The sequence below is a fragment of the Zootermopsis nevadensis genome, unplaced genomic scaffold, assembly GCF_977971745.1.
Source record: "Zootermopsis nevadensis isolate Lab colony 2312 unplaced genomic scaffold, Znev_1.0 Znev_ptg000025l, whole genome shotgun sequence".
NCBI classification, from domain to species: Eukaryota; Metazoa; Arthropoda; class Insecta; order Blattodea; family Termopsidae; genus Zootermopsis; species Zootermopsis nevadensis.
Genome location: NW_028259157.1, coordinates 4,289,655 through 4,307,508, shown reverse-complemented (window position 1 = coordinate 4,307,508; position 17,854 = coordinate 4,289,655). Strand labels below are relative to the sequence as shown.

The 17,854-nt window shown below is 40.7% G+C and overlaps 1 protein-coding gene across 7 annotated transcripts in view; it reads left to right on the top strand.

Annotated features, from left to right (window-relative positions):
- Window positions 1-17,854, top strand: part of cher (filamin A protein cher) — a 144,440-nt gene that overhangs the window by 74,606 nt on the left and 51,980 nt on the right. For 5 of the 7 annotated variants that reach the window (XM_022060777.2, XM_022060779.2, XM_022060776.2 and 2 more), the window contains one exon: window positions 3,623-3,758. In XM_022060777.2, the coding sequence (XP_021916469.1) occupies window positions 3,623-3,758 (136 nt within the window). Of the gene's footprint in view, window positions 1-2,556; window positions 2,708-3,622; window positions 3,759-5,765; window positions 5,934-17,854 lie in introns of those variants that run through there. The other 2 variants (XM_087355776.1, XM_087355777.1) reach the window with 2 other exon arrangements.

Genomic DNA, 17,854 nt, shown 5'->3' with positions numbered 1-17,854 from the left:
GTTTAAGATCATTAGTAGAAATGGTTAATTTTTGTGTTAATTTTATTGTTTGAATAATTCGAATTATATCTGCAGCTGAAAATATTGAAAACAAGTTAACTGTTTTATTTTCTTTAAAGTTGCTGTTAATCCTTTCGTGGGTTAAGTAATTTCGTCTCATCTTTTATGCCCCAAGGACACTTTGAAGTACCATCCTTTCATAACACCCATAGCATACTTATTACTCGTGGCGTGACTTATTTTAAGTGGATTCGTAAATATGTAGAATGTGTTCTGTTTCATTTTCTCTTTTATATTAAATTAAGGTAACAGAGTAATGAAATTAGCATTCAGAAGTTCCAAAAAAAGGGCCAGAGTATATTGCAGCGTGCTACTAGAGTGGCATATTAAGCTATACAGTAATCCCTCGGTTTACATGCAATCGATTAACGATTAACGATATTAATGCTTACATATTTATTTATTAAAATTGTGTGTTTATATGTTATAAACTATGTTTTTAGGGTGAAAAAATGCTAATTTCCTATCGTCTTGGAACGAATTTAGCAGATAACATGTATTTTCTATATTCATTTAACGATAATTTAAATTAATTATGGTTTTTGTGGAATCTTATCGTTAACCGAGGGACCATTTTTTTCTCTCGACTCTCATGTTTTGGTACAGTCGTAGTGGGATACACGCCTTTGCAGCGTAGAGCGACAGAGTATGGGATATAAACGGCGCTGGACAAATGTATGGAGAATATTCTTTCCAATAACAGTGAAAAGGCTGTGGGATGTTTATGGTAATTAATGATTGTAGCAGGTTTTCTGATGTTGATGTACCAGGTAGTGGGGTTCAAGGCGTGAGTATCGCGTTTCTGAACCAAATTTAAAACTAATTTAACAGCAACAATGCTTTGTCCTCCAACTTTAATGTAATTTTATATTATATTTATATACTTTCGCGAGGAATGTCGTCGTTCTTCACAACTTTACTGGAGGACCAAAGGTTGCGAATTGTGCACGCCAGTGAACGATAATTATCCACTCTTCAGAAAAACGAAGTTCCATCAGCTCACAAACTTTCTTACATAGACAGTATATTATTTTCATGTAGGCAAAACATAAGCTTATTTCTGTATCTGCTCATATTTCAACGCCTTTTAAGGCCTGGTAGAGAGTTTGTCATTGAGGTGCAGGATATTTTAAGACACACCTTTCATTACCTTTACAATGTCCCATAAATACTTACGTACTTCACTTATTGTTTAATTCTTGGTGTGTTTAACGACACTTTATGGGATACATGGTTTACATAGCGTCGGATGAGTGGAAGATTATAAAATGATTTGTGGGCAAAGAAGTGACTATGCCCTGTTTTTGCATAATATCACCTTCAACACATGTCTGAAACAGGAGTAATGTGTTCCGTGAAGAGGTTCGCCGTGACGCTTCGGCAACTTCTCCAACCCATTTGTCAAGCGTGTTGCATAACCGGTATCCGTTGGGGGTTTGTCAGAAGCAAGAACAATACACAACTACTACAATATAGATGCGAATCACATGTAGATTTCTAAGAAACTACTTTCGGAAGAATCCCAAATGTATTAGTCAGTATTTTAAGAACTGATACAGCTACTCTGTGCTTTGCAATTTTGAAGCATCTGCAGAAGTTTATATTTCGTGTGTGACAAAATTGTAGAATGCGATCTTCAGACAGCGTCGTCAAATCAGCCATAAATAAATAAGTATGCATTAAAAATATGCCGGTTACACAATTCGATACCACATGAGGAGGTTGGTACTGCGGTAACGGGTTGTATCCAAATAAATACAGACTGGAATAGGCCACGGCCGCAACATTCCCAGTTTGAGGTGTAATCTTTGGAGTACACTTAAATTCAAAAGGCGTTCTTTACGCCTCAGACGGACGGTGAAGTCAGCAAGTTGCTTCTTTGATAACCGCTGTTCAAAAAACTGTGGACTTATTTCACTCTCACTCGAAATGAATAAGAAATAGTGCAATGGTATAAAAGTGAACAGTGAATCCAAGGATCTCCCGCGATTACCACCTCGTCGCTGTGGGACGGTTTAGTACTCGATGAACCAGACGTCCATGCTAGGGAAGTCTCGTCAGTGACCAGCTTGCTAGCTAGCAGTCGGTTCTTAAAAATTACAGTGAACTGTGTTATAACCAAGTACAGTTTAGTTCTTAAGCGTATAGCTGATGGTCGGCGTGTTTTATTGGGCTACGAGGCAATACGTGTATTTGCCTACCAACCCAGAGCCTTTCTTTTAAGCTGCCAGCAGATGAAGTGCTTGGTTTTATGCCAGATTTCTGTGTGTCTGTTGACAAAACTTTCCATCCCGCTCATGTGACTATTATCCTCACTCGATTGGATTGAGGGACACTTACACTGCTCTGAGTCAGCGAATATCACGAACAGTCTGCTGAACGTTCCCCGAGTCCGTGTACACGAATTATATACTAATTCGATTTTAAGAGTAGATTATACGAAAAGGGTAGGGATAAATGTACTTGTGTATAGAGGGAAAAGTTTGTATTTGTTAGACCTGTTGGGATAATGTGATTCATGAGTCACTTTATATTCTCATGGCACCGAACCAAACAGAAGATGCGTTGGGAGTTTACCGCAAGTGACAGACAGTAAATTCGTGCACAATTATCAGAGGCAGACCTAACAGCTTTTAAGGCATAGAAGGTAATGGGAAGACGATATGAAGCTGGGTGTTAGGGAAGTAGGATGTAAGGATAGAAGGTGGCTGGAGCTGGCTCACGAAAAAGCGGTGTTGAATCTTTGTGTTGTCGTTGGTTAGCCACTCCGTAGACATAATGTTGTGTACAGTTTCCCTGATTTGGATTTTTTGTTACCTTCGGAGTATATAGCATCGAATGCGAAGTTTATTTGTTCGTAGATGTTTAATGATGGTGTATGGACTGCAGAGACGTGCGTGTTTTCGGATATACGGAAACCATATTTACCGGGGCCCGAACACAGGATAGATTATTCTGGATTGTGGCATTTGTCCCCGTAATCTCCTCTCCGAAACAAAAATTTTGTATTGGCTCTCTTGTTTTATCTTTACCGGGACTCGAATTCCAGGACAGATTTTTCGGGGTCATGAACTTCGTTCCTATAATCTCCTTGTCGAAGCAAGCAATTTTTGTCTTGGCGCCGTTGATCTCTCATGCCAAATTTCCGAGCTACAGAAATCACCCTCTCTGGGACTCGAACCCAGGACTCTTTTTCGGAGTTTTGACCGTACTAAAATCTCTTCTTGGTTTTAATAAATGCCAAGTTTGATGCAAATTGGTTTGTCCGTTCAAGAGCTTTAAGCGAAAGAAAACACACACACGTACAATTACATTTGTTCAAAGCTTTCAGAAGAAAGAGGGGAAACAGTCTGTGCAATGTCTGGTAGTTTCTTTGGGCATTTAGGACATGACATGGTATAATTTATTGACTGGTCGAAAATGAAGGACATGTTTTAATAGACTTTAAGGACACATAACAAAATTACGACTTTGTGATTGATTATATCGTGTATAATCTAATTAGAGTAAGCAGTAAAATATTCCAGCTTTGTGCAGATGCATCTACTAATATTTGTTTCAGTGATTTGGACATCGATATTGAAGACAATGGAGATGGAACGTTCAGCATCTATTACACAGTAAAGGACGCAGGTGACTACACCCTGAGTGTGAAATTTGGCGGCCAACCGGTACCCGGCGGCTTCTATATGTTCACTGTAAGTAGTGATTGCATTTACTATTCTTGTAGCGTACTCTGTGCTCAATTCAAGTGGAGCTTCTCAGCTGCTTGACTCATCAGTGCACATAATTTAAAAATTAAGGTGAAATTGGCCCCGTTGCTTATTCGACAGTTTCGCACCCATTCCGCTTTACCCTTGGGATAGAGGCCTCCTGGTTTCCATTGGATAGGAGTCTGGGTGGGTCCCAGAACCAGTCTGGACGCTGTGGCAAAGAGACGTGTGTCCCAGCCGACAATCGACTCAGGTCTATCAAATCGTAGCCTAGTCATGATGCTGACTGAGCTTCCCGGTTCCCATTTATGACTTAGATTTCCATGGTTTTTGTATTTAGTTTGTATTAACGAATCTGTCGAGAGTACAATTTACATCTTTATATGAAATACGAGTTCTATCTGATACATCTGAACCAGAATTAAATTAATTAAAATAATTTCAGAGTAAGCCTCTTGTACCAAGTCTGATCCAAATTCATTTAATTGTTCTGAAGATGAAACTTGGGAACGATCTGATGACCGAGGAACAAGAGGGAGTGCGCGATCTCGATATAATGCGAGATTTCAGGTTGTCATGGCGGCGAGTATGAAGATGACTGTCTTCTGTCATCAACCTGGTGATGGAGGCAGCAATCACCTCTGAAACGCCAGTAAATGGCTGCCATATACACGGCGCAACATCATGTAAAACGTTCTTCATTTCAGGTTAAGCATATACAGAGATTATCTTACTGTTTTAAGATTTTCTAAAGAAAATTAGGACTAATTGAAAACGACTTGAATTTCCTTAGTTTATTTGATGATATTACTAACCTTTACTGGTTATACAGCGTTGAATCTAAAACGTTATGAAGATGGTTCTTCTAGGTTGTAGCGCCGTGTAGTCTGGTAGAAGTTTACCAACGTTTCAGAGGCCCTTGCTGCTTCCATCATTAGGGCGATGAGTCTGATAGATGTAGCAAAGACGTCTTGAAACAGGATTTCAGACTTTCGCGGCAATCAGCCGCGTTAAATGGTTACCGTAGTAAACCGACGTTTCGGGAACAAATTCTGCCCCCTTCTTCAGGGTTCTGATGTGACTGGATCCTCGGAAGTCGCCTGTGTGACTGCCTGCTCGGCGGCTGATTACCCGAGAAGATTTTATTGACGTCTTGAAACGTTGGCAAACTTCTGCCAGACTACACGGCGTTACAACTCAAAATGGACTCAACGCCGTGAAAACTTCAAATCCTACTAAAACGTAATGGTTTTTGTACGATGAACGAATACGGATTTGAAAGGAAGCAACCGTGTCTGACGATGACGGAGGCAGTAAGACCTCTGAAACATCTGAAACGTTGGTTAACATCGACCAGACTACACAGCGCAACAGCCCAGAAGACAGAAATCTTCATACTCACCGCCGTGAAAACCTCAAATCTTACAAGCGACCCTGTCGTTTGCGTGAGGGACAAGAAACTAAAATGATTCGGGATGGACGGCATCTGTACCGAGATTCGAAACCAGTGCATTTCGAATTCGAAACAGGAGTGCTCTCAGTGGGATAACGTGAACGACCAAGTTAAATTTAGTTATATCTGAAGAAAAGAGATGTGTCCTTTTCGGTGTAGATTCTCGGAACTCCGCCTTGATTGGCAAGAAGAGTTTAATTTTGTGGGCGCTCTTGATGTTGCGCGTTTCATATGCCACAAAGTGTTTGAGGCGTAATTTTGTAATTAATGGGCCTTATGCATTTGGCCTAATTATAATGAACTCGCGTAAATTGATAGTGGTTTGTGAGAGGGGTACATAAATTTCAAGTGGCATGTTACAGTTGCTCTCAATCTGACCACGTGTGTGTCTTCCATTCACGCGTTAACGGGTGGAGGGGACGCGTCTGAGCCTAGGGTGGCCGGTTCATCGCGACGCCACGCCCCTGCAAGCGTCCCTGCCAGATTCCTTGCGCATATAAGGAGGGGGCTGCAGACGACGTATTCTCTCACACCCTCGTTCTGCCCCTTCTTTAATTCTTTTGTTGTCTTACCGGAAAAATTAAGGCGGGGGCCGTGTTGATTGTTGAGCAAGTAGTTGAACTTAGTTGATGTTGGATCCATGGTGGAAGAAGACAGTGAGTGGTGAACGACGAGAGATTTGACCCGATCATCGTTCCAGCGTTGAAGTAAGTAAAATGGACTGATTTCGAGTGTAGCATATAAATTTCCCGCCCCCCACTCTTCAGCCTTGCCACCGCCCTCCTGTCAGCAAGCTCATTTTAATAATGTAATTGACGGGCTGTGGCACAGCGTCCAACAGCCCACATAAATTTGATTATTTCGGTTTGTTTGCATAACGCTTCTGCTCTAAGCCTTCAGGTATTATGTTTTGTGTTACAGAATAGTAGTTGTGAATTGTTGACGATTTGGGAGTAACTTATCGTGGTGCTTGGGGTGCACTCGGTGTTGTTCTGGCTAGTAACCCCATGTGGACTTGTAGGTAGGGGTATTAACTTTTCAGACAAATATTTTGTCTCCATCTTCAACCTTGAAGATGGAGACGGATGATTGTATGCACCTACAAGCCCACACAGCGGTACTACGCAGAAGACCAACATCGATATTGTGATCTGTTAACATTTACTTGGATGGGTTGTGGAATATGACGGTACACTCGGTCAGGATGATGAGAATTTGCTCGTTCTCCGAGCTTTTAAGCTGACGGCGTAGTGCTTTGAACGGTAGAATTACAAGGAAACTGCACTGTAAGGTATATATTTGAAACGCTTAGCTCTGTTTGGTTTGTATATGTAGGTTTTATTTGGAAATTAGCTGACATTTCTTCGATAACCTTTTAGCCATGATTCTGTATTCGACCATATGGGCAGGGCTTAACAAACCCACGACAAATTAAGATCAGCGGGTGAAAACATTACGCACTTTCTTCTCTCAGCACATGTCGATCAGATTTGTATAACTGGCCTTGATGTAATAACCTCTGTTAATGCTACAGTAACGTATCTGAACGCGGGGATGTAGAAAAAAGATTTCTAGCAAAATACAATTCACTGGTTCTTGCACGTCACTGTGCAAATGGTCAGTCTTATTTTGAATGTTTCGACACGTGTTAAGTTTCCTCTCCACTGTGGGTGTCGGTTGTCAGTTGTTTATCGAAAACAGTTTTCTGCAATGAGAGTGTTGAGATTCTCACGCCGGTGAGGATGACGACGTCCTTCTGGGCTGTATCGTCATGTAGACTCGTAGTAACATGTTCTTCTGAAACTCTGCTAACTACCTACGAGTCTACACGGTGTCACAACCCAGAACAACTTCATCAGTAATCCATTATTTTTTCATGTATTGTGATGGTTAGGAGGTTTGTACGGAACGAACAGAAGTGGATACATGTGAAGGGAATGTCTTGGCGAATTGAGTCAAGATTTATTCGGGGGGGGGGGGATATGACAAAGTTCATTGTGTTACTGCTATTCCATCATCTCCCGTTGGTATAAAAGGTGTGGGATATTAAACCGAATGAAGAATGTACGGAGCAAAGCCACAGGCAGTGTTACGTAAGGAAACAGCACTTCAGACAAGCAGCAGGGACTGAAGGCAAACGAAAAATGAAATATGACCCACGTAGTCGTCAAACAGCCTGACGGCTCTGCCAAATTAAAGAACTCATTTTTACTCAGCGTGCCATAGTGAGTCCTTTGGCTCCACAAGAATTTGCAGGCAATTTTCTTTCCAACAGTTGCCTCTCTTTCCTTTCATGTCCTTTGACATTTACTATTTTTCATAATCTGATCTCTCGACGCTAATACACCGAGCTACTGATAGCATTGTTAAATAAACGCAAATAAATCAGGATCATATTCATGTACTTATTATTAGGATTTTTAGAAGAACCAGTAGACTATAATACGTAGGTGCAAATAACCTTTGAAGCGACGCGCCTTTAAGCCTACAAACAAGAAGAAATTGCTGATACACTGGAGCAGCGCATGCTTTCTTGTGTCCCATAAGAGTTTTAACAGATAATCTTCACGCCTTTTACCTTTTAGTTAACTATACCGAGTTACTCTTTTGCACATGCGACGGGAAACTTTCAACATGCGAAAGGCTTATCGCAAAGCCTGTATCTACGCATGGAAGTTGAATGAGGAAATACACCGACAGATATCCTTCATCTGACGGGTTTTGAAGCCAGGAAACCAATGATCGGGCGGTGAAAGACTGAGGCCTCTTACACCATAGTTTTAACTCTGGGTTAAAATTGATGGCCGGCATCATGGCATTTGACGATACCCGTCTTCTGGATTGTTACGCTATCATGATTGAGGCAGCAAGCACCCCTGAAACGTCGGTATACTTCTACCAGACTACACGGCCCAACAACCGACAAGGCAGACATCTTCGTAATCGCCCCTATGAGAACCTGAAGTCTCATCTTGACATTTCTCCACGGGTCGAAGTTGGACATCAACGTTTTTATAAATTTGTGTAATTCAGTAGTCACTCTGTCTCTTCATTTCTCAAAGCAAAACTGTGGCGTTGTAAAAGAAGGCCTGGTCGTTAAATTACGCGAAGTTGTGTATTTATAGGGCTGCGTAACTGGCCCTGTGATTTCCGCCAGACGTCTCGCCATGCGGGCTGGAGTTTGTGACCCTGTAATTCCAACTGGACAAAGTGCATTACTTTCCTCATACTTACCGTTGTTTACTAAGACCGAGAAATAATGCATGTTGCCCCATATTTCAGAGCTACCAGCCAGTCTTATGAGGATTTTTCACGTTTTGATTAACCGGAGTACGAACGGTATCTTAAAGTAAAAAATAGACCACGCCATAACATTCCTGATCCACAGTTTGAGTATATAATTTCTGAACGTTTGTAGTTGCAGCCGTTCATTCTACTAATGCACCACGGAGATGAATTTTCAAATCATAGTTGATTTTTCAGTATCAGCATACAGGCTACGCGTGGTGTAGCATGTGTTTAAAAGACGTAAACTTTGTAGTCTAATGAATTCATTTCCAGGAGGTGTTGATTATTTTGCTTCGAGATGTTGGATACAGAATCGCACCATACACATGCCTACTGACGCCATTTCAGAAATGCGAAAATTGTGGAGGAAAATGTGTATTATCTGCATTCTAAGGAAAACGTGTGTCGAGATACGCTTCGGTTAATGGAATCGAAGGTTTCCTAGTGTTGCGGTTAGCAAAAAGTGTGGGTCCACATTAGCTGTGTCATCTGCAGTGTGGCAGAGTAAAGAATGGTTTGAGTTCAAAGAATGCTGTAATGAGGATCGGATGAAATCGATAGATTAAGTGTAATTGAAGAATTGGGACTCACAAAGAACAGTCAGCGGAACAGAATAAAGATCACGTAATTAACCAAATGCAGTAACTAATGATTTACTTTGAAAGTAACACATTCTTATTCTTTAGAAAAGTGTGATATATTTTAAATAATTTAATTTGTAGTGCGTAAAAATCAGCTAATTGCAAATCGTAATAAACTCTTATTGTGTTGTTGAATGCCAGAAAGTCGTAGAATTAAGATTCTGTGATGTAATATTTTTAAACAATAGCTGTCTTGCAGTTGGGGTCTGAGTACTGCCACATTCCTTGTCTGTCCCTGTTCGTCACTTAGCTGCAGATTTATTATTACTCATTTCCTATTTTTGAAGTTGCAAGCGAATTGGCATTAGTTTTTCCGAAAACACTTCGTTGCAGTTGATGTTTGCGTAGGTTGCTTGTCTGGCACTGTTTCTGGTACTGCAACTCTCATTTTCTTTTGTCGTGTTTGGCGGATGAACCTGGGCGGATATCTCACCTTGGTTTATTCCAGCACAAACAGCCACTGTGATCAGTTTCAGAACAGGGTCAAATTTGTATTCCACTGAAATCACGATTTTTGATAGCAAAGCAAATTTTTATTAGTATATGAGGACGTTAAAGGGCACATCCTGATTAAACGAAATCATACCTGTAATCTTGTTTAATACAGGACGTTTTCTTGTCTATTATCAGGCTGAAGTTTATTTGTTTTTATTATTTTAAGTGGTTTTGTCTGTTGCCAATGAAACTTTTGCCAAGCGTTCTTTACCTTCATTTGCATCCTTTGTATTTTCTTCTCAAGATATTTGGCTGTAATTTGGCACGAATGAAGTCCTAATCTGAATTTACCTAAAGACTCTTTATCATTTACATAGGTTGGCCTATACAGCGTCGAATGATAGGGTGATTATGAACGATGGGTGGGGAAGTGGTCGTTGCATATTTTAAGGAAGCAACAGAAAAGTGTAAAGGCTGTCAGGATAGCCGAAATGTTTGAACATAATGCAGGAATGTTAATCAGTACACTACACTTTGTAAAATCTAATAGCCTAATCTTTTGAAAGTTTCGGTGTCTCGAGTTGTATTCCTCTCAGTATAACTACGGCGATTAGACTCGGCTTCTTATTGCGGGTCTTAGATTAAGTATAGAGCAGTCTATTTGGAATTTAAAGTGGATGATGTCGCTTTCCCCAGTGCTCCATACCATCGCCAGTGGGTTTTGCGATAGGCCGAATTAGCCAATACGTTATCACATCCTTCGCTTTTCAAAATTTATCATCGTGTTTTATATAGCCTATGTAGTTGGTAACGCGTCATTGAAGAACAAACGTATAATAAATTCTTCTCGGGCTACCAGCCGTGTTTTGGTGTTTTGTTCATTAAGCCACCTTACACGGCTGGTAGCTCGAGAAGAATTTATTATACATAGTCGCCGTGAAAGCTTCAGATCATACAAACCTCAGACGTGTAAACATATTGTTAAAAAATAATATTAAGTGATAAAACCTTAACTAAAACGTGCATGGTTATGAGAAGTTGTTACATGTGACTTGGAAGTGGTTGCCGACTTCTTAGACATGCTCATGATGTAGCTGTTGTCGCTATATTCGGGAACAGGATACTGATGGTTGTGCGTTATGAATCGCTCACCGAAATCTCTTAGCGCTACGTGGCAGAATGTTCTGTTTTGCGGGTGCTGTACTGTTAGGCAGCTTTTAGAGGTACTTCTAAAATTACGGAAGGAATAGAGGAAAGGAAGAACGGTGGTAAGAGGCGAAGGTACGAGAAACGTAATTATCAGTTGAATCTGTTTCGGTGTTTTCAGCAAGTTAAAAATATTTTCAGCGCATAAAATCGAAACATTCCGGAAGGAAGAGTGTTATAAAGCAGCTGGTAATTAATATTCTAGTGATTATGAAATGCTTTAAGTTGAATTTCAGTTTAGTTCAGAAAAGATATACGAGGTGCGATCGGAAAGTTTCAAGACTGCGTGTATAAAAACCCGTACACTTATCTCAGGTATTAAATTCATCCATCACCCTCGAAGTAGTTCCCCTGGGAGTGAACACAACGATCCCAGCGCCGCTGCCAAGCCTGGAAGCATCCCTGGAAATCTTTCTTTGTCAGCCTGTCAAGCACCATCTGCGATTCTGCCTGAATCTCTTCTGTCGTCTCAAATCTCCTTCCCTTTAGCTGAATTTTCATCTTTGGGAAGAGGAAGAAGTCACACGGAGCTTAGAAAGGAAGTTGAGGTCGGTTCTTGCAAGATCTTTGAGCTCCTGACAAACGAGAAGTCGATTCTGCTTCTGGTCCTCATACAGGATGCGTCGCATGTGGAGTTCTTCCTTTAGAATCAGCTGACAGGTCCCATAGCCTATCCCAACAATGTCGCACAAGTCGTTGATGGTACGACGTCGATCTTCGTGAATGGCCTGCCGAATCTTCGTAACATTTTCGGGCGTTGTGCTCGAAGATGGTCGTCCAGAACGCTCGTCATCATCGACAGAGGTTCGGCCATTTTTAAAACGTGAATGCCACACAAAAGTTTGTGCACGACCCATTGCGGACTCCCCAAATGCTTGCTTTAGCATTTCATAGGTTTCCGTAACCGTTTTGGCGAGTCTTTGGCAAAATTTGATGCACACGCCATTCCGAAATCGCAGGAGGGTCGGTGTAATGCACTACCAAAACGCCCGTAACTAAGAAACAAATGCTAATTCGATGATGCTGGCTGGCACACTGATTCACTATGAATGTAGGCCGCACCCCCTAGCGGCAGAAGCTCGTACTACATCCGGTTCGCCCTCTATTGACACAGTCTTGAAACTTTCCGATCGCACCTCGTATAACTGTACGATTAGATTTGTTGTTATATTTTCGCAGTTTTAGAGTGTCAACATTTATTTGTGGTTGAAATGTGAAAGATTCTGCCGCGTAAGTATTTCGCACTCTTGATACTAGCATTAGCACTGAGAATTCAATGGGAATACAAAGGTGCATTAATCTGGCAATCAAATTGGTCCATAACCAACCTGCCAACCTTTTTCCCCGGTTTAAAACATAATCTAAAAGAGTTGCATTCTCGCCAACAAAAATTACACATCACACAATATTTAGAGTTTTCGCTATTGAACGGTTTATGAATATACATAGTTTTCGTTTTAGGGACATGTTATTTTAGGTATGCTCGCGGGCATAATCTGCCAAAGGCAATGATAGGAATCTACCTTTCAGATGGAGTAATTCATACGGCACATTTTCTCCTACATCCCTGCAATAGGTGAACAGAGGGGCCCCTGGAATTTGACGTTAATTATTTGTTTTTATACAGTGTTGGGATTCGTTTGATAACATGAAACGTTATGACATAAGTAAATTGTGGCTAACAAGGCCCAGTGTTGAAAAATACAGAAATAAGAATAGGCCCTATTTAAAGTGTGGTGCGGTTACAAGAAGAGCGTTTATGGAAGGAGAGAAAAAATGGATAAGGCTTTGTTATGACAACCTACCCTAGTGAAATGATATATTTATTTCTGAATGATTAGGCCTACGCAAATTGTCATCTACACTATAATGGCGAGAACCATTGTTTTCGTTGGCAGACACAATCAAGCGAGATGAAATAAATAACATTTCGTATATGTGTTACCCGGGAATAGACACCTCTTGGTTTGTGCTGACATCTGACATTTTGATGCGATTCTACTGGAAACAAATTTAACACTCTTGACCTCGTCTGAATTTTATAGATGTAACGGTCAGATACGAATATGTGAGAGAGGTTTTGCGCATGGTCGAATTGAAACTTAAGTTACAGATGTTTCGGGATATTCCCGCTAGGGCATCACAACCCTCCTACTAACACTGTTGCTGGCGTCGTTTCTGCCATGAATGCGTCTCCCCCCCCTCAAAGGAGTATAACATAAACACATTGCACCGAGGACACGTTCGTCTGTACATTTATCCAAAATTACGTAACCGAATCAGATTACATTGTATTACGGCGTGCGACCGAATTTCTTACCCAATCGCTCCAATGTAAATCTTGTTTTACACGAAGCTCTGTTCAAATCTACAGTAAACTTTCTCTGAAACTTAGTAGTACAAACAGTTAATGCCTTGAAATAGGCTATGAACCCACTAAATACGAAAAGTTATAAGTGAAATTTTATTTCTGGTTAGTGTTACCAGATTTCTAGATGGACCGTCTGTAAACCACTACCAGATTACACGGCCCACCAAGGCAGAAGGCGGCCATCTTCGTATTCTCCGCCGTGAGAACCTAGAATATCATTCGTGTTATGCAGTTGGACAGTGTGTCGGATAAATTCGACATGGCGGAACAAACTGTTCTAGAACCTGGCACGAGATAGTAGCTGGTAATAGCAATTCAGTTGTGTGTCTTCTCACCGCAACATTAGTCTTGTCTCTTCTGTTATTTTTAAAAAAGCACCTGTATTTCTTAAAGTTTCTTTCTCCGTCTTTAAAAATTGCTGGCAGCTGACATTTTCAATGCCGTGGTAGATTTTCTGGAGAATTGTATCATAGGTATATGTATCACACATGCATAGTTGTCCTGGCTCATACGATTTCTTGTACAGGGCACACATGGCATTGAAGAAAGTTGAATCCAGAATGCTTACTTTACTGATGGATTCAGTATTGAGCAGGCTAACTTCAGCGGAATTTATGATGTGCCCGGTTCGAAGCAAAGTGCTTCATTGTCTGTACTGTTTGCCATATATTATTAAGATGATCAGATTGAAGACGAAACGGGCAAGATTCAGAGGACGAATGGGAAGGTGAGAAGTGCATACAACGTTGTTGTTGTTGTTGTTGTTCTGGATTTTTGCGCCGTGTGGATTTGTAGGTAAATGCCATTGTTTAGTCCCTGAAGATGGAGACAGTATGTTTCTTCGAAACGACATTTACGCATCTGCTTAAGAGTCTATACTCCCCCAAAACCCAGAAAAAAAACTTCAAATCTCTCACAATGCGTACAATATTTTGGTCAGAAAAGCTCAAGGGACTGGGCATAGATTCCATGGTAATATTAAAATGTGTGTTGAGTACATCGGGTGTGAAAGGGTGGACTGAATTAAACAAGCTGAAGACTATAAGTGACAGGAGTGCTGAATCACACAGTCATGCTATTCAAGACGTGCTAACTCGTCAGCGTTACCAGTACATGCGTAAAACATCTGATGGCTATTTATCAGATTAACCAACTCCATGGATGAGAATCCCTCTTGGGAAGCCAATAATACTCTCAGATAGTGAAGAAATTCCCCGAATTTTATGGATCCAGAGAAAGATGAACCCAATCCACACTCTCTAAACCTACTTCCCTACGATCAATTTTAATATTATCTTCCATGTACGCCTAGATATTCTGAGTGGTCTCTCTTTTCAGGATTTCCAACCAAAATATTGTACTCATTTTTAATTTCCGAACTACATGTCCTGCCCATCGTATCCTCTTTGATTTTGTCATAATATTAGTCGACGTTTCAGAGGTCCTTACATCATTGGACGTACTGTTTTCGAAAAGCCTGACGTGTGGATACTCCGGACATTGCGTATTCTTATCAGGAAAATAGAGAAAGAGAAGTGTGGCCTTTGGTAGGTGTTGAATCTTGCATTTCCGAACCCTAGATAAACGAAGAAACTAAGAAGCGTCTAAGGATAGTCGGTGTTCGGGCCGAGATTCGAATGGAGTTTTTCTTTGACACTGTGACTGGTCTGTCACCTCAATGCAATTTTCATGTTAATATCTGCGTTGTGCCAAGCGGGCGGGTTACTCGCGTCATTGCTAGTAGTGCACTGTCCCACTTGGATATATTAGCTGGTCTGGTGAGTAATAATATTTTTGCCTGTAAAATGTGCATACACTGAGATTTCGGTGTTGTTGGAAGTGTGCCGCGTGCTTACAAGGACTAATTCGCCGGTTTCAGGTTAAAGGGGCATAAGTCTTGGAAATTGAGGAAACGATAAACAGCTTTTGGGAAGTTCTCACAAACCATGCTTATTAAAGTTTTATTTATTTTAGAAATTATTATACAGTTTACACTAGACCATGAAACTGAACTGATGGTCTTGCTGAATTACAGGTAATATGAAATGCAGGCTGTAAAGAAGCAGCAGTTTTAGTTTTAGGTCTTAACCCCTTTATCCTGACACCGATGAGTTGTTGACAATATTTGCGTTGCTGTATTTTCGTGCAAGGTTTGACGTATGTCCTTTAATATCAAAGGTACAGTAATAAGAGTATCTTATTTTAGCTCATGTTGTACTTTTTTCTAATCAAGGTTGAGCAAAGCATACAACGCGGTTTATATAATGTGTTTCTCTCTAAGATTACGAGACGGAGGGTAAAATACTAAATTGTAAACAGTTTTGACTTTGCCATAGATAGATCTAATTTATAATATGTCGTGTAATTTATCTACGCCTTTCCACCTTCACGGAAGCATATGGAAGACGTGTCGTGGTCTGTTTTAAAGCACTGCTTTCCAAAGACGAAGCAGAAGTGCTAACCACGGTGCCATGACCCTTTCCCTAATTGTGCCCATGCACATAACTTGAGTGGATTGTGAAAGAAAGGCTAGGCAATGTAACCGTTCTTAAACTAAGTCGTGATAGTACGCAATTCGTGTTGTAGTCTGTTGAATGTTCTGCGTGTTTACAGCAACGCCTTCCAATCGCGGCAACTTCTCTTACACGTATGCAATGCGTGTAGTCTAAATATATGCGTGTTACTCTCTTATCTGCGGAACGTATGTGTTATTGTGAATTTTTGTTGTTCGTAACAAGCATAAAATTTAATTTTGTTAAGTCTAAATTCTGTATAGTTTTTCTACAGTAAATCCATTAGTATTTTATATCAGGATGAACTCCGGCAAGACCTGTTATAAATTACTTACATACTTCGCTCTTTGCATGCAAAGAGGGATCGACATGCCATTGATTTTTGTAGCGAAGTTTTTGAGTGGCGTGTGTTTAAAAGAATCGGGAGGGTATGAAGACATGTCTGGGCTTTACTTTGATTGCCAAGTCGGAACAAATGGGTTTAAGGGCAGAGCGCACAGGAATGTTGCATGGTTATTTAAACCATGGTCTTCTGGCTCGTTTTATGAGAAACGTTTCAAGGATTCTTTGTTGTTCAGTGAGAGTGATTAAGTCTTGGATTATGTAACTAGTGTTTTTCACCTTCACCATTTGTTTAATGTCGAATGGTATGATGAATGAATTGGTAAAGAAGAGGAGGGAAGCGGTCTTGGCGTATTTTATGTTATTTCAGCATATAAGCCTACTTAGAGAGACTGTGGTAGACCGCAAAAAAATATCAGGATAACCGGTCTCCGGGCTGAGATTGGAGTCTCAGTCCTTTCGAATACGAAGCAGTAATGTTAGTTTTATCATTAGTTGCCGTTCCACACACGAGTGCCGTACCAGTCGCATTTCCTAGGATAGAGGGACAGAGAATACGAAGTTTTTTTTGCGTGATTCTTGTTCTTAACCTAATGTTACTTAATGTAGTAAGTAAACTACATAGCCTTTATTGGTGTAAAATGGCAAGAATATGCCATATTATATACTAAGGAAGGATGTCAATCGACATAGGTTTATAGCGCTACATATTTATCGATTTATTTATGTTTTAAGATTATTTAAATCTAAATTTAGTTTATATATTTGGATGATTATTTAGTAATGGTTTGAAGCTGTGCGTGGGTCACTGAGAACAATTATTAAAGTCTTTTAACTGAAGTGCAGCAAAATTATTGAAGAGCTTGGTTTATCTGTTGGAAGAACATACAGGCGTAGATGATAACATATCGATCGGAATAAGGAAGCACACGATGAGTGGCTTCAGAATTTGCACCCGTCTCTTAATATTGTTTGAGTGACTGCATTGAGGAGAATGAGATGCACGAGAAATGTAACTGAAATAAATGGGAAGACGACGTTTGTACAACATTCGGATTGATATCCTGAGGGAAGAGACCTGCGCGTAGATGGAGTACAATTAAAATTTATCTTAGGGACGTAGATGCTGAAGGCACAGATGAAGATGACTGTCTTCTGGGTCGTTTCTCCGTGTAGTCTGGCAGAAGTTTACCGACGTTTCAGAGGTGCTTACTTTCTCATCACGGCGATCGTCCTGTTATGTGCAGTTTGTAGGTGCGTTTTGCAACTTTCGGTTTTGAACGCCTAAAATGTAAACACCTTTTAAGATTTTTGTAAAGGGCTCCAAAGTCCGGATGCGAGAGATGGAAGTGATTTTGACGTAAGAACTCAGGAAAAGATCTGGATTTTAGAGGATTGAAGTTGGAAATAAAGTAATTGAATGACGAAAAACCGCGTTGTGATTTGTACAGATCACGTGTTATTAACACAGTCAGCTGGAAATGGGTTGTGCTCAATACGCAGGTCGGATGGGGGAGACAGGAAATGCGCACAGAATTTTGGTGGGGCTGTAAAATCGGTCGTTTTCAAGTCGGGGGAGACTACAGTACTGGATTTTGGGAACTGTGATGAGAGGAAGGGACATGGTTCAGACTTGTGCTCAATAGTAGGCTTTAGTATTGGCGGTGTTTCCAGGTCGGTAGAGGGTTCTCAAGAAGGCAGGAAGATATCGGATGATCCAGGCATCGGGATGTGGAGGCGTCTCTTTCTGGTTATTACGGTGTCTGCTGCTTCCTGGGATGAACGAGACGCGCCACTACACTAATAATAATAAAATTTGTGTGTCGCTGTGA